The sequence below is a fragment of the Anser anser genome, assembly GCF_964211835.1.
Source record: "Anser anser genome assembly, chromosome: 12".
Classification (NCBI taxonomy): Eukaryota; Metazoa; Chordata; class Aves; order Anseriformes; family Anatidae; genus Anser; species Anser anser.
The window spans coordinates 18,869,231-18,892,018 of record NC_139733.1 but is presented as its reverse complement, the minus strand read 5'-3'; the positions used below and the strand labels follow the sequence as shown (position 1 = coordinate 18,892,018).

Here is a 22,788-nt window from a genome sequence, read left to right as displayed (position 1 = left end):
CAGGAAGTAAACAGGGAGGGATCTGCAGCGTACAGGAGTCAGGCCTTTGCAAACACCCCCCCAGGAGCACCACTTCGCCACGGAGGACCTCTTGGAGCAGCCACCTCTGAGAACAGGGCTCGGAGGTGGAAACCACATGATCCAAATGGACTGGGGGCAACTTTAAACGTAAAGGCTGCTGAGAAAGAGATCTAGGAATTGGAGTACCATAAAGGCAGCTGTCAGGTACCTGCACGGGATGCTGACGGGCGATTTGACAAGAGCTAGGAGCCGATGAGCTGAGGCTCCTTCCTGTGGCACCGGCAGCACAGCCTCAACGTCTCCTCCTGCAGTCATCTGTTTCTCGTGCCTTGTTCCCTGCAGAAGCAGCCTACCTCCTCGCTCGGTGCTCACATCGCACCCAGCCAGCGGCACCCGACGCTGGCCCCTGCGTAGGGCTCCCAAGTGTTACAGGAGGATAAATCACAACATGCAAAACAAAGCTGTTTATAGAGGACTTTGTTGTTGGAGCTTCCCAGATATACTGCTGGAAAAAGAACATCACATTTCATAATAATTTCCCTGACGTGTGCCAACTACAGAAGAATCTTCTTGAACTAGGGCAGCCCTGAAGTACCCCGTACCAAAGCCCTGGGTATACATACAAAGCTACTGGGGAGAAACAAGGTTTATATCCTGATTAATTGTTCTGGATGAAAATATGGGCTCTGACATAATGTAACAGCTATTTTGGCACAACTTTTGAGGAGCATGAGTAAGCAGCCTCTCCTAATTGATGTGCAGATCCTGGAGTGGGTAGTAACTGCATAATAGCTTCACGTTGTCTTCTGAAAGCTAACACAGATGTGAACCCTGTTAAACTAGTCCGCAGCCACCAGCAGTGGCTACACACTGAAAGAATTTAATCCTGTTTCATCCATTATCTACATTTGCCGCCTCCCATGGAAAATGAATATGTCCCCTACGGAAAATTAATTAACACAGGATGGCTTGGCCATTACGGCTGCAATCAGTGCAAGGGATTCCAGGTCTGGACAGTGGCAGGAGGACAAAGAGCCAACCTAAACACCTCGGTTTACCAGCAGCTGAGCAGCGAGAGCAGCCACGTGTGCTGTTAGATCACAGCAAATGTGTGCTGAGACACCTTAGCTTAGCCTATGGTTAAAGACGTTTGTGTTAACACGTATTACATCATATTTGCCATGAAGCAGGACTTTGCACACAGATAACTAGTGCAGTATAGCTGACATCAGTAAATTATTACACGGAATTAACTAAGCTATGCATGAGCTGTAAGATGATTAGCTCGGTGAATCAGTGTATTTGGGATGCGATTCCTAAAGAACAAGCACAAAGCTCGAGAGGAAAGCCCTGTCAGGTTACGAGAGTGCTGGCATTACTCCTCAAGAGATTCAGTACATTAAAAATCAATCATATAAAGTCAAACCGAACTCTTTCCTTTCACTGAACGTAAGCACGACACACGCCACGCTTCCTACTGGAACACTGATTTCAAGACAGCAAAGTTCAACCGCATACAACCCAGCCACAGGCCAGCCACCATACAATCACGTATCCCTTTTGCCTTGTTTTTATAAGATCAGCAGTACAATTTTACGTCCCACCTAACTCAACATAACTGCAGGCTGCTGGGGAGGAGGAGCCCTATGCTCCCATGCTCTTCGTCCTCAACCCTCCTCTGGGTTGGGTCTTCCCACTGTGCGGCCACAGCACAAGTCAGTGCTGTAAGCTGAAGGGATTTAATTTATTTTTTGAGCATGTGTGGGCCTTTCCCAGTGAATCAGGGAGAGAAACAGCTGAAGGGAGAGCTGCTGCAACTGGTAACTCCTTCAGCAGGGAAGGAGCAGGAGCGTGCCTCGAGGCAAGGCCGTGCCTCGCAGCAGCCCCAACCACGCCCGCGGTGCACAGTCCTGCTGGCGGTCAGAAGATGAACTTTTACCCCAAATTACTGCTTGGAAGTAAAGAAGGTAAATAACAGATAACAAGGTGGCTTTTTTTTTCTCTCCTTAAATCACTCAAATGTTAGAAAAGACAAAGGCTTGGGTCCCCCGTATCTGTGCTATACGGGAAACGGCCGGGGGAGTGCTGAGCCTCCAGCATCCCTACCTCTGAAATCCAGCAGAGTACACAACAGCAAAGAATTAGAAAATGTCCACTTTAACATGACAATGCGTGTCACGGGACTACAACATGTGGACAATATTGCTCTGCAAGTGCCTTTGTGGCCATGTTCTGAATTGGCACTCTCACGTAGTCCCGATACCCCGTTTAAAAAAGATGCCCAAGCAGCATTTTGTGCACGCAACGTTCACTAGGAGCAGGGAAAACCTGCCTCTGATCCCTGTGGCCACCCAAAACCTCTAGGCAGCAGGAACCAGTGCAGTTTCCCAGGGTACTTGGAGCCTGTACCTTCTATCCAGAGGCACCTCAAGGAGCTCTGAAGCAGCACCACTCATCGGGGAAGCTCTGCACGAGGCCGTTTTGCTCCGTTTTGTGTTAGGGCTGCAGCCTGAGCACGGTGCTGGCAGCAGCAGCTGCCTGCTGTCAGTGCCTGCTCTCCCAGCTTCTCTCCGCTGCATCCCACATACGTGCCAATAGCATGATGGAAATGCCGGGGCCCAAGAAAACAAGTCAGCCTGTACGAATCAAGGAGATGTTATCAGCGCAGTCCTGGAAAGCACAGCGCCGTGGGACTTACCGCACATACACCAGGGCACGGGCCAGCTCTCGGGCTGACACTTTCTGCGGAAAATTCAAACTGCTTGCCTTGGAGAGAAGCAGCAGCACGCAGCTCTCCTCCGACGGTGGGGCTTCTTAACAGTCCTCTAGCCAGAAGAGTTGGGTACTGCTTTTCTTTGTAAAGGCTGTGCTGGGATGTAAAACGCAGGCACAGCAGGACGAAGAATGTTAGTATGTAAGTCACAAAGGCCAGGCCAATTTTTGTGAAGCAGCTCTGCTGCCTGCAGGTATAATTCTTCTTCCACGTACCATCCTTCTGTGCCTCTCTCCAACAACACACTCAGTAGAAGTTGCTGGAGTCTGGATTTACTCTCAGCTACAGTGCAGAAGGGGATCTCCGTCAGTAAGTCTGCACCACCCAGCTGAACCGGGAGCCCCTCCGTCACGTACATTTTTCATCCAGCAGCTGAACACCTCACACCTTCTGGCAATCGTGCTGTCACAGCCATCCAAATGCCCAGAGTTCAGAAAAAGCCGTACCATAGACTCAAACGCAATAATAAGTCAGAGTGCAACAAGAGAAATCCCAACCCCGTTACTAAATCCCAATTAAATTCAGAGCATTCCCCAACTATCCAAAGGCAGGGGTGAAGCAGCGCCTTCAAGATACTTTTCATTGCGACCTCAGCATCTAGCACAGCTCCCTCTCAACTGCGCATAATCCAATTTCTGCACGATCCTGTTTCAATTTCTCGTTACTGAATATCTTTCATGTTTTAATTCACATGACATCAGATTTGCTGCGCTAAACGAGCGCCTTTTGAACCCCAGAATAAAACGGAGGTTAATTACTAAACCAGATTTTTAAGCGAGAGTAAAACTCTATTAACGCCTAGAGCAATGCTAAACCTGACAACTTAATTGAAGTTCAGCACTGCAGAGTTAAACTGCCCCGGCAGCTTCACTCCAGCGGCAGCTCCCGCGGTGCAAACAGCCTCCCGGGATCCCACGCTGCACCCAGAGCCCGCTGGCTACCTGCCCTGCTCTGCCTGCCAGGGGTCCTCTCCAGCAGGCAGAGGCCTCCTGGCTAGCAGCACAAGAAGGGGTCCCCGAGCCACCAGAAGGAGCAGAGCGAGGCCTCGAGGAACTGCAGGAAACCCCAGAAGCGTGTGGCCACGAGCATGGTGCACTCGTGCCTACGCATTAACGCATACAGGCATTCCCCGGCACTCAGCCTTGCTGCAGTCGTGTCGCTGCCTCCCGACACCTTCAGACAGCCAAGCCCAGGTCCCACCAGCCCTGTTTGCTCCCAGACCTGGCAGCAAAATGCTCCGGTGGGGCTCGGGGCTGGCTTTGTGACCAGACGCCCAAAGCTCTGCCCTGCCACCTCCCAGCACCCTCGTGCACAGCACCGGGGCAGGCCCACAGGAGCTGTGGGGCAAAACGAGCTCTGGCTGCAGAGCTAGAGGCAAACGCCTGCCTTCACACGGCGTTAATGTGCCTGAGGCTCCCAACAACTGAGCCTTACAGCACCCCTGGGAGCGCAGGTATTGCTGCTTTCTGTCTTCCACCCAAAGCTACCCTCGTTCACACGAGAAAAGGCCAAAACGGCCACATAAACACGGACATATCCTCATCTATAAATGTCATGCAAGAAGGACTGGTGCCTGCTCCGGGTCTCAGGTTTCCCTGGAGCTTCTGGTGGCAGAAAGGCACCGAGCCTCTCCCCCAGAAAGCGCCGCCCGGGGAAAACACCCTTAACTTTCTGCCCATTTCTCAATAGTTTCTGGAAACACAGAAGGAACAAAAACTGAAGCAGTAAACATGGTTTGTTTTCCATACTTGATGTTCTGCTATTGCCCATCAACTGCAGTTACCAAAACACGTCAGAGCTTGACAACAGAGAGAAACGAGCGGCGCCTCTGCGAGCACCAAGAGGAGGCCGTAGCGCCAGCACCCAGCCACTTCCACGTCTAACGCCGAGCGAACCAAGCGGGACTGCGGTGGCACGGCACAGCACCGGGCTCTTACTGGCTGTTGACAGCCTCGCGAAAGATTTGCACTTCGCTGCTGCACTTCTTTTACCCTGGAAGGCACCTCTGAAGCATCCCAATACGCTCTTTTTTCCCCCCACTGAAGAACGTCTTCTGTAACATCTCCGGCTTGGCGGTCCTTGGAGCTGCCAAAAGGAATTCGCAGAGTGCCGAAACGCAGCCCTACAGAGCTGCGTGTTGCACCCAGTGCAGGAGCAGTCCCGAGCACAGCTCAGGTACCCAGTTCCATGTGGGATTTGCCAAGTGTAGGTTGCACACCCTCCCTGTGAGCACAGCAGCAGTTACAAAGAGGCCCCGGGTGTGCAGCACGCTGAGAACAGATTCCAGAATTACCTCCCCAACATGAAATGGCCAAAGTTCATGTTTACTGTTTTACCAGCAATTTTGCCTTTAGTGTATGAATTCACAATGGACAAGTCAGTGCTGGTGCATCAAAGACCTGGAATATTTTAGTCAAAGCCTCGTGGAATTATTATACACGTTAAGCAGCTCAGATAACATCACCGGTGGTGAACGTTTGTCAAACGCTTTGCAAAACAGCACCCGGGCACGGTGCTGCCGCACCGGGCACCTCTGCACCAAAGCTGAAGCGCTCATTAAACGTAGCTCCACGTCGCAGGGTGCTTCGCAGCTTTGCCACGAGGAAGAATGACAGAGGGAAATCTGGTCTGTGTCAAACAAGGGTGAGTCAAAGCAGGGAGGAAAACCTGGCGGCCTCCGAGGCGAGGCAGAAAAGGGCAATGAGGCACCTCCGTGACTGAGGTTGTTGAAGCACCTCAACGATTCTGTATAGCCACTGGGGAAAAAAAAATGTGAAGACTTGAAAATAAGCCTGTTGTAAATTTTCAGATCCCTTCCTCATTTGGCCGGATACAAGACCTGTATCTGATAGCTTTGAGTACAACGTAGCTCTGATTCAGAAAGCCACAGCCAGACACAGCTCCTTTGTCGTCACCACCGGCACGCACAAGTGTGCAGGGAACCATCTTAACGGCTTAGGCACGTGCAAATCTCACTACTTCTCTCTCAAATGCCTCGAATTTTCCAGTGCTGAGAACGTTACTTCTTTCCTTCATCTCACTCAAAGTAAAAGACACTAAGATGAGCCAACGCTATCATCAGGACATCAGGAACTAAATGGGCGGTTAACACTTGGGGAAAAAAAAGCCTCTCTGACGGTGCTCTTCCCGCATTAAAGAGCCTGTACTGAAGCTCAGTCAGCTCCGTACCGCTCGTCAAAGTCAACGCACTTATCTTTTCCTAGTGAGATTTTATTTTTTTTAACTTTTTCTTTCCTATGCAGTGTTTCACTGGAAGCGGAACGTACTGAAATCAGCATCAGGCTGCGAGGTACACCAGATTTAACAGCCTGCCGTACGCTGAACGCCCTTCTTGCAGTCCAACAGCGTATTCAAGCCACGTGCTGAAACTTCAGCACAAAGCCGTCAGCAGCACAGTTCTCATGCCGAGGGTTTGCTGGGCCAGGGACAGAGCACTGCCCGCATCTGTCACCACCAGGCTGCAACAAGTTTAAACCCACAAGTACAGAACTGATTCATTTATTTAGGATTCTGAAATAAAGAATACAGTGAAGTGTTTTGCTGAACTGCAGTGTAATCGAGGAAAGACTTTAGGCATAGGCTTCAGCACATGTTTAAGTCAGTTCTCCTTTGAAGAAGCGCAGACGCAAGCCCTGAATGCCTTCCTTAACTTGCAACACCCACCGCACAGAGGATTCAAAGTACAGGAGGGGAAAAAAAAAAGAAAAAAAATCCTGGAGTAGGCATTTTCTCAGGGAGAATGGTTTTGGGAGAGACTGTAAATCACTTAGTATTTTGTTTACTTTTAAGATTCCAAACAAACTCAAGTTGCTTTGAAAACTCCAGGTCATAAACCATCATTTACTTAACTCCCTGAATTTTAACTCAAATTCTCATCTTCATCAAACAAGACGGCAAGGAACAGAAAAGAGCCTGTTACCAAAAACTTAGATAAAATCCAGTTAAATTATCCAGATGGTTTTCATTCCACAGAAAACACTAAACCAGCAGTTTGCAGAGCACAGCATTCTCTAAATGCACAAAATACAGAGAAAACAATGCACAAGTGGAAAGCGCAAATGCTGAGCCAGTTACATTTTTGTTCCAGCAGAAACGCAACCCCGTCAATACAATCTTGCAGCTCTAGAGCACCCATCCTTCTGCCACAAAGGGTGCTCTGCAATCTGCAGAAGTTCCTAGTGACGTGCCCGCAGTTCCTAATTTCACTGCTTATTTTTCCCACGCTGCATAGAGAAGGGAGGAATTGCATTTCCATCACAGAGCCCCCAAAGCCAAGTGTTCCTTACGGCCCCACGCGAAGCCAGACAGCACCTACTGGATGTCTTCTGTTCCTGGGATGAATCTGCAAGCAAGCAGCCAGATTTAGTCCTTATCAGAAGCACAGCCCTTAAATACAGGGAAGACTGTCTTGGAATAAATAGCGATTACAGCATTTTAAGAGCTGTGGAAGTCCTTGCCACAACTGGGTAAATAAACCCGCTGAAAAAAGACAAGGAAGACAGATCCTGCAATTTTCTGCACTGTGTTATTTTCTAAACCTGGTTTTCCTCAGCGCAAAAGTGTTAAGTTATGGATGGGAAACACGCATCAGATAATTGTATGGCAGCACCTGAAACGATTCGAACCCGCCACAGCAGAATTAGAAAACTGACCAGAAAGATCGGCAACAGCCGAGCCACGGAGAGAAGCCCCGTCCCGTGGAGATCCTGCACCTCGGCACAAGTCCTGCCAGCACCTTCGTTCGAAAGGCGAAGTGAGAGATAATTAAGTCTCCTCCACAAAAGACTACTCCTTCGGCAAGACGGCAATTAGTGCCTGCTCCGAGGCACCTCTCCCGGAGCACAGGAGCTCTGAAGGCAGGGTGGCTCTCCACAGCTGATACCTTTGGGGAAGGCCAAAAGGGTGCAGGAAACCCCTCCGAGCCTTTGCAGACATCCAGCAGCAGGCACCAGCAGGCCCCCGCGGCCAGCGCTGTTTCCCTGCACCCTGACATTTGTGCCCCCAGCAGCTCTGAGCTGCTACAGTACCGGCCGGATCCCCCAAACAGGGGGGTTTGTTTCAGGCATTTCTCTGCCACACGTGATAAAACCAAGTTATTCCCGGCCCCCAGCACCGGCAGGGCTCGCAGCTCCCACAGTTCGGCTTCGCACAGCAAGTATCAAAAGCTCTGTTAGCTGGGAACCAAATTATCACTTGCAGAATAGTTTGGTAATTAGACTGAAACTGCAAATTGTGCAATGAACTGAATCAAAAAACAAGCCTGCGATAGAGCCCAAACCTTATTCCATCTCCTGCCTTACTCACTCGACTCCTTTGAAACAACCCACCTCTACCGAGCCTGCCTCCTCCTTCTGCACCGCGCACCATTTCACCTTCCTAAAGGATTAAGTGCTCTCAAGAACTCCCTGTATTAGTCCTCACTCCTCGTATCCACCTCCTTTACCAATATCTACAATTCAGAGAGGCTTTCTGATCACCAATTCCATCAGAATCACCTTCCTTGCCCCCCGCAGCAACGCCTGGTTCCCGTAACGCTACAAACGCTTTGCGTCCATCCAGCCGCCCGTGCCACGGATGTCACCACCGCTCAGGTGTCACGCCGCTCCCTCTACTTCACGCTGTGACCCCAATTGCAGAGATTTGGACAAGTGCCTTTATGGAACAGATGGAGCTGAAAAGGATCTCATTTGCGAGAGCGTCCTCCCCGCTTCCTGGTAGAGCTGTCTCACTACGGAAAAATTATCTTCTAGAGCAGGATGAGAACAACTCCAGGTGAACGCTCACCCCCTTGTGCTACCAGGCCACTCCTGCCCCTAACAGTTCAAGGGATATTACATGAGGCAAAATGAAGTAGCTCCTGCAGGAGAGACACCTCTGAAAGCCCGTGGTTTATTGGTTTGGACACTTCCAAGGGGTGGTGGACACATTCAACCCTGTATTTTGGGTCAGACAGAGATAAGAATGGAACCCAAATGGGAGCAGGGAGATGTTGCAGCAGCTGCCCTTCCCCAGAGCAGAACTGTCTCTGACACCGAGAAAGGTTTAGCAACAGCTCACCTGGAGCAAACAAACAAGTCTTCAAGGGACTGCATTAAACACGAATGGCTCTGGTGCTCATGGTACACATCCTTCTACCCCTCGCTGGCTGACTCAGGCAATGCCCCACGCTGCGCCAATTTTCACGAGCCTTTGGCAACTGGCTTTGGGCGGTCCCACCTCGTGGGACACGTCCCTGCCCGTGGCAGGGGGCTGGACTGGACGACCTTTAAAGGTCCCTTCCAACCCAAACCATTCTCTACAGCCACATCTTCCCCCTGAACTCTGGAAGGAACCTAGACACCTACCTCGTTTTTTTAATTTTTCCCCCTTTCCTTAATGCCACTAGGCAGCAGAAGACACAAAAATGAGATGATGCAACGCAAAACCAAAGTTCCCCTTGTGAATATAGCCCTAGGTGCCCAACAGGATGTGACAGGTGGACAAGCAGGCAAGCAGCACAGGAGGATGAGGTCACAAAATAAGCAGTTGCAGAGCATACTATTAATCTTAAATTCCAAACTCATTATGCACAAGACTAACAAACAAAGGAGCAGCTTAACAGATTTACAGGCTGCCTTCTCAAAGGGCGGAATAATTATTTATCAGATAGCAAGCCTCGTCCTACTGCAGCCATAAATAAAGTAATCCCCACAACTCTTAACTATGGCCGTGTCTCCGCCAGGCAGACTGACATCTGGGACGTGCCTCTGGCTGGGCTGAGCTTGGGTAAGACTGTAAATATTTGGTACAAATAAAATAAAGCTTGCTAGACGGAGCAGAAGCCCAGACACGGTAGTTAATGGCATCCCAGGGGACCCACAGCGTGGGCCCCACACTTCCCTGCGCTCATCTCAGCCCGGCTTCCAGCGAGCAGCCCAGAGCAGGATTTTGCCTTTGCCTTTCTGTCAGGTCCTCTCCTGCATGTTGACAGATCCCGGTATCATTCTGATTTCACCCTCTGGGGTTGTAACGTATTTAAGGTGAAGTCCAACACCATAAGAAGGAAGGGTTTGTTTTGTCCCTTCACCCTCTGTATTCCTAGTTTGGCTTTACAACTGCATGTTATCAGGCAGGGTCACGTTTTGGAAATGCTTTTTCTGAGTAAGTCTTGTTGTATAATACATACTCCCCTTCTTTATTTAGAGAAATCTCAAACAATCTCGAAAAGAAACAGTAAACGTGCGTACAACAGGCTTAGCCAGGCTCTCCCAAGCCTTTCAATGATTCCTTTCATGTCCTCGGCACTCCCACAGCTTCCCAGCCCGAAGCTCCGGGACTACAGCCCCCTCGTGCCCGTCCTCCTCACCTCATGCCATCTGACAGCTTCCACAGCCTCTCCCGTCCTCTCACCCTGCCACAGCTCACGGTTGATTCAGCTCCATCCCAAGTCTTCTAGCTGGCTTTTTCTCCTGCAGAAAGTCTCTCAGTGATTCCTATTTTCTGTGTGTGTTTACATGTCAGGACAGGATGGCTGGGAGTAAGATTAGTAAAGGTCGTTAATCATTCCTTTCTCCCTTCTCTGCAGCATCCTTCATTCAGAACATTCCAGTGGTTCCCACTTCTCGTTGCTCCTCTGGTTTCTCTGATCCCCGAATCCCTGCCCTGCCAGGTTTCTACCCTCTGTATGGCAGTTTGTGTTGTGACGTAGGGCACAGAGGAGAAACGGTGTCCCCGCATCCCGGGATCACAGGCAGGCTTCGAAACCACGGCATCTTTCATCGGCCTAACGCTTGGAGACACAGCAAACCTGGCAAGCTTCCAGCGTCAAAAATATCTCAGAGCTGATTAACGTCTTCCCATACACCCAAAACACTAATTTTCCCCATGTAAAGTCCTTTTCTCTCCAAATTTATCCCAAGTAAATTCTTTCATCTAACAACAGGCCGAAGCAGGCAGCTACTCTTTGCATCCGCACCAGCGAAGCCCGTCTGTGCTGCGTTTGCACAGCTACAAACCCTGCAGCTCGCTGTCCCGTCTCTCCTCTTCCCTCCGTACAGCCGGTCCCGCAGCACGGCCCGAGGAGGCCAGACCTCCCAGCACACTCCACGTGAGCCACACAAACCGACTGATGCACAGCAGCCGCTGAAAGCGGCGGATTTAGACAGATCTCGGTTCATTTCGTGACAAAAGAGCAGCACGAATAGAGGCGGTACGTACCTGCGGAACTAGATCACGGTTTTTTGGGAAGTATTTACAAAGGATGAATCCAGTTCTTCCAGGAGATTGCCACATGGTCTCCAACGCGACTGTTTTCCTTAGCTGAAATATTCCCACGCAACAGCGACTGCAGGATCAACCCCCAGCTGCCTGAAGCCAAACCTCTTATAGTCCGGGTAAGAGGAGGAAAACCCGTACATTTCTTCTGAATGCTCTTTTCTCCGAGTAACGCAGAACTCACAAAACCAACTCCATGCGCCTGTAGATATACGTCTACTCAAATTGTAGGAGAATAATCTTCATGGGAACGGATTTTAAAAAAAACTTGTTTACTGCTAAAGGCTGCTAATTACAATATTAAAATACTAGCCCGAACCCTGCATTAAACTCGTATTCTGTTTTACATAGCAGTACACGTAACAATCATCACAGCGAGCAGCTCTGCTGGCTCACGCTGGAAGCTGTAATTATTTATGGCTGCAACACATTTTTGCCCTTCAACCTGCCAGTCCAGTCCACGCAGCAGCTGCTAGCAGCAGGTCAGGGCGGGGGGAACCTACAGGATTTCTACAGAACCACTTACCACTGAGGGAAAAGGGATAAACCGCCTGACCCCGGCGTGCACGTCCAGCAGAAAGCTGCTAACACAAACGTTACAGCAGCCCTTGCAGCAGGGATGCTACCAGAAAAAAAGAGAGTGATCCCAGCACGCTGCTAGGGGTTAAGGCACTAGCTAGCAGCTGCATTCGAAGCCTTCCTTATCGATTTTCACTGTTCTTTGACTTGTACCAACAATACTACACTCTCCTGGAAGAAAATCCTCTTTGAATTTCTTATTTTCTGGTGGAGCCCATCGACATCAATGCCTAGGGCCTGTGCAAGTTGCAAGGAGAAATTCTGGTCAAGGATACCAGGACAGAGTGTTTCCAAAAGGCACCTGAAGACTTTTAGTGCCCATGCACCACAGGCAGACGCTTGGCACGTCCAGCTGCACCCACCGCCTCCCTGGAAGGCGCGCTGCGGTACTGCAGGCAGCACTGCACTGCTTGGCTCCCTCAGCTCAACGTCTCGGTCTTGATGCTCAAGCCAGCATCAGCTTTCAACAGCTGCTGCAGATGTTATTATGAAGACAGACCAATGTGCCTTTTCCCAGGCTGTTTTTCCTCAATATGAAATGAAGTGTGAAACGCTACGCACAGCAGTAGTTGTCCTGTTACCATTTTGGTGCTAGGAAGTTCAGGGATAACGCGATAGCGATGCAGTGGTTAACTGTACAGCAAAACCTGCCATGCCGGGCTGCTTAATCACAGTTCCTTTGTTCCAGCAAAAATTATATGAAAAGACAGTGAATTTTATCAAAGCAAAATACTACAATAATGCCTTTCAAAAACTTTTAGAATCTAAAATAGAAAGAGAGAGACAATAATGGCCCAGAGCCCAACCAGCTTAATGAAAGTTTGACTCTCATTTTGTTCTCAAAGCTGAAATGGCAGACTGTGCTCTGAAGACAATTAGCAGTCGACATGCAATTTCAATTTTTAGCAGAAAAGTAAACAGAACATCACTCCCACTTCATTTTTTAAGTCTTAAAGTATCTTACCCTGGAAAGCGAACAAAGAAAGGAGGACAACACTGTTAAGGTCTGAGCAGGTTCCTCCTCTACCCTCGTTTTCCAACAGCTGTACGGATTTCTTCCTGTTTTAACTTCTAATCATAGGGCATGGTGAAAGGCAAGATTTCTTTATTAAATACTGCTTCCGAAAGTCTCTTTTGCTCTCGTTTCCCAATCCTCTTCTAGATTGTAACCCAACAGTACAGCAGGAATTAGTCATGCTGCCAGCCACAGTCCTGGAAGAGGCCTCTGAGAAATAAAACCATATACAGCACAGAATAAGCTCACAATGACCTTGTGATGACAACTACGAGGTTCACAGCACCCTAAGAAGTGCTGGTCCAGAAGCTTGTGAAAGTACCTCCGCTACAAGCAGGAAAATGAACAGCAACAGAGGCACCTCAGCTATCATCAGGCCTACATCAGTTTACTTTCAGCCACCTAGAGGGAGATCATTACAGAAAAATATATATTGATTGGAGTTATAACCTGCTTTCTGTAACTCAGCCTCAGTCAGCTAGGGAAGCTTCCTGCTCCCCAGAAAACCACGATTTATTTCATGTGCGGTGTGTGTACTTACACACAGCTACTGCAGCCCAATAAAAAGAAGGTGAATGTGTGCGATAAAAGGTGCAAAGCCGGCGAGGCAGCTCAGTCTCCAGCTACCTGCGCACCGCACGATTGCCTTGGCAGCTAAACAAAATTCTCCTGAGAAAAGCAGGCTAGGGAAGCAAAGAGGTGAATCAAAACAAATGCCGAACAGAATTTCACAGGCTAGTTTTGTTGTCATGCTAAATAGCAAAGGCCTACTGCAAATAAGAGAGGAGTGAGCTCCTCAAAGAGAAAAGGTCACAAGAACCTTTCACAAGGAAAAATGTTGTTACAAGGGTCGGTACCAGCTCCCGATACAAAGGAAATACGGAGACTGTGAGTTGCACAAAAACCGGTGTGTTTATACAACAGACACTCAATTACAGCCTTTCCTCTTACATCTGTTTTCAAAAATAAAAAAAGCAAAAAATGTGTGGCTCGGTTTCCTTCTGGTGAAGTGAGTTTGAGGTGCAGAACAGACACGGGATTATTGACTCACTCACAAAAACGTTACCGATGAAATTTCAGAGACAAACTTTTGGCTCAGCTCTCCTCCCACTGCTGTCAGTTCAGCCTTTACCATTGACTCCAGCCAGTCCTGGCCTAGGTACCACTGTAAACACAGATATCGTTACCTTTTACTTTAAAATGTGTCATGTTCCTCGTCACAGATGGACAAATATTTCAGGAACTTTTTAAGTACGTTCCTCCAAGATCCACTTTTATTTTTTTAAGCACGCTGAGACGCGGTTCCTGGACGCAGGCACATGTGACCCGTTCTAAATAAAGGATATTTTCCACTTCTTGCACAACTGGAACAGATATAAGCAGTAGCTTGAACAAACTGCATTGCAGAACCCAACCAGAATATAAAACACTTGAACGAGATCCATAAATAGCAGTAGTATGAAAAGACTACCTCCAATAAAGCGCAAACTCGACGCTGAGCAGCCTAATGCAATCAAGTTCCAATTTAATCACACCGCAAAGTTCATTTACAGAATTAAATCTGATCATCTGCAGACTACGGCAGATGTCCTGTTTGGCTCTAGAGCTAAGTACACATCTCAAAAATGTGTGCCTCTGGATAAATAAGTGTTTCCTCCGCAACACTGTGCATCAGAAGGGAAGTTTTTACTAAATCTAGTTTTCATTGTTGAGTGCAGCACCAGAAGAGAGGAGGGGAAGGCTCTGCAGAGGATCCAAACCACACAGTGACAAGGTGCTCGCTGACACAAGACACATACAGAATCGTTACACAAGAAGGGATTTGGGCACCTGGAATGAGGAGAGCTTTGCAAAAACCTCACTGCTGTAGTAATGACAAACCCTACATCTCAATGTCACCGCTCAGAAAGAGTAAGCTTTCCCTAGAACTATCGTGCAACTTCAAAGCATTTCCCAAACATTTTTTCCACTAAAAATACCCCCAGTAACCGGATCATTCAGGTGCTTTTTAACCAGTCAGAATATAAATAAGGTGGAAAAGGGCAATAAAAAATTTGCACAAATAGTAAGTTAACTGTAGGTACGTGATTCCACATAGAGCAAGGCAATAAATTTCAACGGACAATTATCGTCTGGCACTTACGAGGACACAAACATATGGCACAGGATCAGAAGCCAGAGAAAAGCATGTGAATCTAGGGGTTTTTTTTGCACACCTGGGTTAGTTCCGATCACCCTGTGCTTTGGTCCATTTTTAATTTTTTTTTTTTACACTAAGCATCTCAGGGGGTTACGCTGTGCCCTCAGGGTCCTTCCTCTGTATTCGCTGAGAGGGAAGTGTACAGAACAGGGCAGGAGCTGGGTCAATAACTGGTAACTGCACGCCGTACAATAAATAGGGTAAGGTAAACATTGCAGCAACCAAGAGGAGTGCAGCAGCAGACCGAAGCCTTTTTCTTCCAGGTACCAGTTTGATACCCAAAACGTAGCTTTAGTAATTCGAATGATTTAAAGAATCCACGTTAGTATTATGACAGACGTAACTTATGCCCAGCGTTCTGGTGACTGTGCAGACACGACATCTGTGTTTCCTACTGGTAATAACTGATTATTTTCTTCAGCCGATTGTTTGAAAATAAAACTCCACCCATTTCATTGTGCACTGTTTGCACCAAAAAAAAAAAAAAGAAATCTTATTTACATCTTGTTCGTTACACAAGCACGTATGTATTTAACAGCATGCGCTTATAAATTAAGGCTATTGGCTTCAAAACGTGGCAGCAGAGGAACGAAGTATGAATGTGAGGAAAGGAGAAAAAAAAATCCCATTGCCTTACTGGCTAGGCATATAATCCAGTTTCCTCCCACAGTGAAAAGGGACTCTGGAGAAACCAGAGCAACCAAAACATTTTCTCAGTTTTCAAAGATGTTCAACCACAGCAAATTCCAGAGAACCCTGAAACGTCTCTAGCACTTTGTACAAGAAGCCCGGTTCTTGTTAGTCTGAGGGGTTTAGGAAACACGGTTGGAAATGATGCATCTTCACCCAGTGTGTTCTCTTCATCCCTTGTGATTAAAGCTTTTTGCTGGGCTTACATTTTCCCTTGGCCTCTAGCACTCAATTGTGGCTTGGCCTAACTTAGTACAGTATTTACAGCAAAAAGCTTTTATTAGTGGACCCCTTGCGGCTTTGGATTGCAGACTCAAATTATGAAATATGGATGGAGTAACTGCGAGGGCACACCAAAGAGGAGAAAAATTTAACTGGATGTCACGTTCAAAAACAAGCAATTTGGGAGGAAGAAAATAGGAGACTTCTACCTGAAAGAGAGACAGCCCGGGCTGTTAAACCGGGCAATAAAGAAGTTTCTTCTGGGGTCAGAGCCACCGGCGCTCTTGCATATTTCTGACTTGGGGGCTTTTTCTATCTGCTCACAACTTCAAAGCTATGAGTAAGCTGAAGATGCTTCTCACTTCTTACGGTTAAAAGCCATCAGAGAAAGCCCTGAATGTTGCTAGGAAATCAGCAGTTCCCACCAGGGAGAACAGCCGATTGCTACTGAGGCTCCTCTCCTAACATCAGCGCTTGCCTCTGCTCTGCCTGCTCCCCAGGCGCTTTCCCAGAGCCAGACTGCGGAGCAGACCGCAAGAAAGCGACTCGCACGGCCGCGGCCCCGCCGTTACGCCGCTGGAACCTGGTGCTGCTCCGCTGCTGGGCAATTACTCCTGATTTACATCCGCGAGGGAAAGCAGCGCGGCCACGCTGGACACCGCCATCGGTCGGACTGGTTTGGGGCCTGAGCCGCGCTGAGGGCCTGCAGAAGTCCCCGCTGATTGCGATCTGAGTGCCACGAAGCAAACAGGTTTGTGAGCAACTTCTGCCACCAGCTATCACCAAGTTCGATCAGTCTGGCTCCGGGGACAGGTTTACAGGGACCTACCCCCGGCCCCTCGGTCCTTTGCTCCTGCAGCTCCCACAAGGCCAGGAGGACCCCGGGGATGCCATGGGGTGACACGGCGAGGTGACTGACAGACGTCGGTGCTGTCCGTCAGCATGGCCAGGCCCTTACTGTGCCCTCTTCTCGTAGCCTGGGTGCACGTGGAGGGACAGGAGTGCCGCCTGGGGCCAAGCCTCTCCAACAACCCGGGGGAAACAGATCGGGCGCTGGGCTGAGGCAGCAGCGGGGTGGCTGGGCGGCTCTCGCAGGGCCCCTCTACACGCAGAGCGCTGGCTCCTCAGGAGCAGCCGCTGAGGAGGTACCGGGGACATTCAGGGAAGTTGGAGGTGACAACATTTGGGAGATGGCCAAGTACTCCAGTGCTTCGTTACGGAGTACCTCTATTCACTTCCCCACGGGAGAAGCAAGCAATGCAGGGCTGTGTTCAGGTCCCAAAGTATCAAGTCACAGGAATTAGAAGCAGCTGGAACACAGAATCACAGAAACCCATCTGCATGAACGAACAGCTGTCACAGCTCGGGTCACATCAAGACCTGGCACCTGTGCTCCCCGCCTGCACCATCTCAAGGAGAAGCCAGCCTGCCGATCACAGAGGGGATGCATACACGGGGACAAGCCTCGCACACCAGTTAGGACCTGTGGCCTGCGCAAACCAGGCTGTGTTACAGCTGTGCGAGGTTCCAGTGACCTGCACGACTGCCACACACCAGTGACCACGTGGACACCGACCCTGGGGCTGTCCCCCCTGCCTCCATCGCAGCTGGAACCACTGCCAGTGACTCCATCTCCTCCGGACTCTTCTCCCTCCTCACGTTAGCCTGGTCTCTACCCCTCTGCCTGGGTAACGGCAGCCTCCCGGCACTGCCTCGGAGGGCAGAGGAGTTGTGCAGCTCCGAGGGGCAGCCTGGCGCACCCCGGCCGCCTGCCACCCTGCTCCCACCGCCACACGTGCCACCGCTTGGTGACACCGCAGGCCCGACTGTGGGGCTGCCGTGAAGACAGGCTGTGGGAGACAGCACTCGCAAGCCCTTGCGACAGGGACAGAGCTTGTAACACCCTGTACTACAAGGCCTTCGACGCGTCTTAAGTGCTTGGAGCACGATCAAAAATTCATCTATTTACTTTGAAGTCTCTCTGACAGGCGGCACAACCTCGGCTGATTCCAGCGCCCTTTTTTCCTTTGACATTTACCTTCCCATTCATTTTCCAGCGACACGCGCAGACGCACCAAGAGCACTGCTCCGAGCCACCAGCCGTGACTCCGCAGGCAGGCTGACAACAGAGGGGCTCACGAACCCGACGCCGCAGCCAGAACCTCGCCTTGAAGCGCGCGCTGCCTGCGAGCGCGGCGGCGAAATGGAGGGCTGGCTGCGGCCGGAGGGCTTTGACTGAAGGCGCACAGGGGCGGAGGAGGAGGAACACACCGCCAACGGGGCTCACGGTGCGGGGGGCTCTCGGAGCGTTAATTCCCTGTGGCAGCGGGGCGGGGGGCTCTCCTCATACGCGTCCCTATCGCAGCGCTAGGGGTGGAAGCGGGTACCTCACGAAAGAGCGACCCACACGGATTTATTTCCCTTTAAAAAAATATATATATATATCGATGCAACACAGCCGCAACGGGTAAGAATACAGCGTGTATTTTGGGGTTAAAATAAGGCACTTCGGGAAGAAGCTGCCGAGCCAGAAGTTTCCAATCCCGGCTCTCGCCCGCGGCCAGAAGCAGAAGGGGGGGGGGGGGGGGCCGGAGGGGAGGGGGGGGGGAACACCCCCCTTGCCGGCACCTGCCGGGGGGCAGCGGCAGGGACTCTGCTCGGCTCGTCCCGGCGGTGCCTTCCTCTTCTTCCTCCTCCTCCTCCCGCTGCTGCCGCCCGGCCCCGCCGCCCGTGCCCTTTACATAACGCCGCGGCCGCCGGGCCCGCCCCGCAGGCCGCACGGGGCTGCCATGACGGCAGCGGGCAGCGCGGCCCCACGGCGGCGGGCGGGCGGGCAGCCTCCCTCCGGGGCCGGGCGGAGGAGCCCGGCGGCTCACCCACCTGCTCTTGAGCGGCTGGCTCTTCAGCTCGTAGTACGTCTTGGGCTCCTCGTGGAACTCCTCGCCCACCTCGAAGTCCGGCACGATCCCCGACTCCGCCTGCATCGTCGCCGAGGCCGGGAGAGGAGAGGCAGGGAAGGCAGGGAGGCAGGCAGCGAGGCGACCGCCGCTCCGAGCCGCTCCGTGCCGAGCCGCTCCGTGCCGAGCCGCCCCGAGTCGCGCCGCCCCGGCCCGCCCCGCCCGGGCCCCGCAGCCCGCCCCCGGGCCGCCCCCGCTGTCACCGGCAGTAGCGCCCCCCCCCCCCCCCCCCCGCTCCGTGTGAGGTCACGGCGTGACGTCACGGGACAGGGCCCGCCCGTGACGTCACGCCCCCTCAGAGAACAAGATGTCGGGCCGGGGGGGGTGCAGAGAGCCCCTGAGGGGGGGGAGCCCGGCAGCTCCCAGGGGGGGACAGCACGGGGGGTTGTGGCCCTCAGAGGCTTCCTTCAAACTTTGCGCGTTTAGAAACGAGCAGAAAGCTCGTCGCCGTTGCTAATAAAGGCGTAATGAAATTAATTAAATATCTAGGAGGCGGCTGGGCTTCGGTCGCGTGCAGCAGGAGCGTTAAAGCGCCACCTCGCCCCCCCGGTGGGCTGCAGGAGGGGGAAGCTGCGAGCAGCCCACCCTTAAACGAGCACAAGTTGAAGGCCCAGGGCTTTTGAGGCCACTGCTGACCGATGCCACCAGCCCCGACGCCACCAGCCCCGACACCACCGCCCCCTCACAGCTCACACCCCACCACAACAGCCCCGAGGCTGCTGGCACAGGGGCAGCCAGGACCCCCTTGCCCGCCTCAGGCACCGCGAGTTTTGGTGAAATAACACCAAGGAGGAAATTTTAGCGTGAGGTCCCGGCTTATTCCGCAGCTGCCAAACTCCCCGCAGCGCCTTCACGGCAGGAGCAATTCCCCGAATCAGAAGCTGCGACTTGGATGAGGCCCTGAAGAATGTTCTTTTGAGCCCACGTTGGCAGATGGCTGGGATAGCTCCCCGGAGCAGTGGGCTTGCGAACAGTGCTTTGGGGGAAGGAAAAAAAAAAAAAAAAAAGAGGCAACCAACAAACAAACAGTTAAAAACAACTTATAGAAAACCCACTGCCAAACTGCATTTACAGCCCGAGCGGCTGCGGCTCTGTGAGCTAGGTGGTGTTTGTGATGAGCTGCCTTCAGGAGTGGGGACACTGCACGCAGGACTCATCTGGTTGAATTGACTTTTAGTCTATTTCTCAGGTGTAAAAATGATACAGTCTCTTCTGCTGTTCAAAATGTACGGCTTCTGAGCTCTCAGCTCGGTTTTAATTATAGCACTAGTTCTAAAGACCCGGTATGCAAATATCTGTCCTAGGCAATGACGCTCCTCTTGAGATATTGCCGCCTCAGTAGCGCTGGCGTGCACAGCTCGCGGGAGGGAGGAAGCTGGGTTTCTTTCCTTCAGACCGTGACGCTCGTATTTATGTCTTTCATCCCTTTTCTGTGCCAATGCAAAGTTTGTATTTGGGCTTCAGATGGGGGCAATTTCTCGTTGCGCTTCACTAATTGGGACCTTCACGCTGCCCTGCTGAGTCATACGAGGCTTTCTTCTCTCCATAATAGATGTCAGTTGAGTTTATAATTTTTTTAGAGTTTGTCTTTCAGACTGAAGGAACAATACTTCACTGTGCCTAAGCAGGATATTAACACATAAGCATGCCCCAAAACAAACATGATGCTTAAAGGTGAATCTGTTAAGCCAATATTGCAGTTAGATTGCCATAAAAATAAAGGAAATTAAACTCAAAATACATATTAGGTGAAATTGAAGGTGAAACGGCTACTGTTGTCACGAGGTTTAGATTTCTGCACAGCTTTCTAAAGAGATAGATTACTGCATAACTACGTTGAGTGTTTTTCAGTCATGGATGTCAAAGTGCTTTAGGGAAGCAGGGATCTAGAGAAATGATTATCGCATTAGCAAAGTGAAAAACACAACGCAGAAAGGTCATTTGTCAATCATCAAATTGGTGGCAGAACTTGAACTTTATCCCAGCATGTGCATTATGGACATAACCCTACTAAGACTCTTACCACATAGGATTTCTGTGGCACTGTCACTCCACTAAGGCTGACAACCTACGAGCAAGTCCAAGGCGCTCCATGCTTGGTGCAGGCAGGTTTCAGCGCGGGACAGTCCCACAACCAGAGGGAGGGAGCCCTGTGAACACAGCTTGGTTTCCTGGTCACCTGAAACCGGCCTTGCTTCCGAGAATGACTTAATATAAATTATAGACAGAATAAACCAAACAAACGCATCGGCATCTTGAAGATAATGCTCCATTATTTGCCCACGTTTCTTTTTTTTTTTTTTAATTATTCCCCTCCTTTTTTATTTTTTCAAATGGAATTAAATATTCATGTCTCGTTAACCCCTTCCTTGAGTCACAGGCTACCACCTAGCACCATGGGTAGTCTCGATGCCCCTACGACCCTTGTGTCTTGTTCTTCACCCAAAGCACCGTGAGGCCCCCCAAAAAGCCGAGAGCTGCTTTGGATGCACCAGCTCCACGCAGCTCCCCGGTGCCACGCTGGCACACGTTGTTGGGTCAGCACCGTTTGGCTGCTTTTTCATCCCATGTGTCTTAAAATGTGCGTTCGGTTTCTTAGGCTAACTCTCCTTCTCAGACTGAAATCTCATCAAGTTTGAGAAAAGAAGAGAGGTTCAGGGGGCTGAAGGACGTTGGGCAGCTCCTGAGGAGAGCGGCTTATCAGAAGACACAGCTGTTCCTCACTCTAAACCAATGTTTCCTCTGATTTTAGCAATGATTTTCAAGATACTGTGGGATGACGAATTTAACATGCAGCCAGCATGTTGGGCAGCGCTGCCTTTTTTTTTTTTTTCTTCCCCAAGATGACTTTTTGCAACTCCCTCATTTGTGGTATCTTCACTTACAGTGCCCGCAATTTGTGTTTTTCTTCTTCTGGCCTACAAGTGCCATTTAAAACGGTCCTCCCATCAGTAATGTTACTCAAACCACAGTTCTGAGATCTCTAGTGACATCAAGGTGTAGCAACATTATTCGACACCTCTGTAAGTAGGCAGAGCAATTGCCACCCGACCCAGCAGAGCTCCCAGCTTGAAAGAACTTCCCCACAGCAACTACTTGTGCATTCATTTCAGGCAAAAAGGAAGCAGTCAATGCTGCTATTCAGGAAAGCAAACAGGCATGTGACAATTTTGAAGAAAGTTCCCAGACCTTTGCATTCATACTCGATATTATAAGCTGTGAAATCCAGGATGAGAACACGATTTACCCCAGCAGACTGACACAAAAGCTGTTATCACTCTTTATCTCCATACTAGGCAGAAGATTTTTTAAAATTATTTATGCATATCGAGTACAGAAATTTAGCATTTAAGTGAGATCTTCCAGCACCCATGGGAGATTACGTACAGTCGTGTAAAATGAACATCTCTGTCCCGCCTCTTTGCCCAGCCAGCTGCAGATATTGCCAATCAAAATCTCCCCTCCCCAGTAGCTCTTCTAAATTGTTTCACTCTGCCAGGTCAGACCTAGCAGAGCGCCTCTTTCCATGTTCGTTGTCACCCAACCTCATTCCCCATCCCTTTTGCTTCTACCCAGGCACAACCATTTCCCTGCAGACCCCCCAGGCCTGTCACCCCTTCTCCCTCCCTGTCCCATCTCTTTGCCCACCCCGGGGTATTCCCCCTAGCTCAGACCTCAGCTCCCTTCCACCTCCCAGCGACTCCCCAGCGCGCTGAATCACAGTTTCTGCTGTCTCTAAATTCAGTTTGAGCTTTGTCTCTTGTAAGATTCAGTTTCCATCCTTCCTGCTTTCAAATCAAGCAGTTTCCTTCTCCCCACTCCCCGCTACCAGGAAAACAGACCCAGCAAGCTCCTCTCCGTTTAGGTGCCCGCATCGGGCCCCAGCTTATGCTCTGAAACACCCAGCAGCTCTTTGGTGTAATGGTGGGGAAATCCTGCTCCCGTTTAGGACGGAAAACCTCCGCAAAGGGCCCAAACCTGCAGAAATTTAACTGCTGTGCATATAAAAATTTTCAAACTCTTACGACTGGGCCTGACTGTCCCAAGAAAGCACCCG

The 22,788-nt window shown here is 50.4% G+C and overlaps 1 protein-coding gene across 6 annotated transcripts in view; it reads right to left on the bottom strand.

Moving 5' to 3' along the window:
- The window catches only part of MITF (melanocyte inducing transcription factor), a 100,215-nt gene extending 81,297 nt beyond the window's left edge, over positions 1-18,918 (bottom strand). For 2 of the 6 annotated variants that reach the window (XM_083795433.1, XM_083795440.1), the window contains exon 1: positions 18,655-18,918. In XM_083795433.1, coding sequence (XP_083651559.1) covers positions 18,655-18,758 — 104 coding nt within the window. In that variant the 5' untranslated portion in view covers positions 18,759-18,918. Of the gene's footprint in view, positions 1-229; positions 17,085-18,654 lie in introns of all 6 variants that reach the window. The other 4 variants (XM_083795438.1, XM_083795442.1, XM_083795445.1 and 1 more) reach the window with 3 other exon arrangements.
- Positions 18,919-22,788: the final 3,870 nt, after the last annotated feature.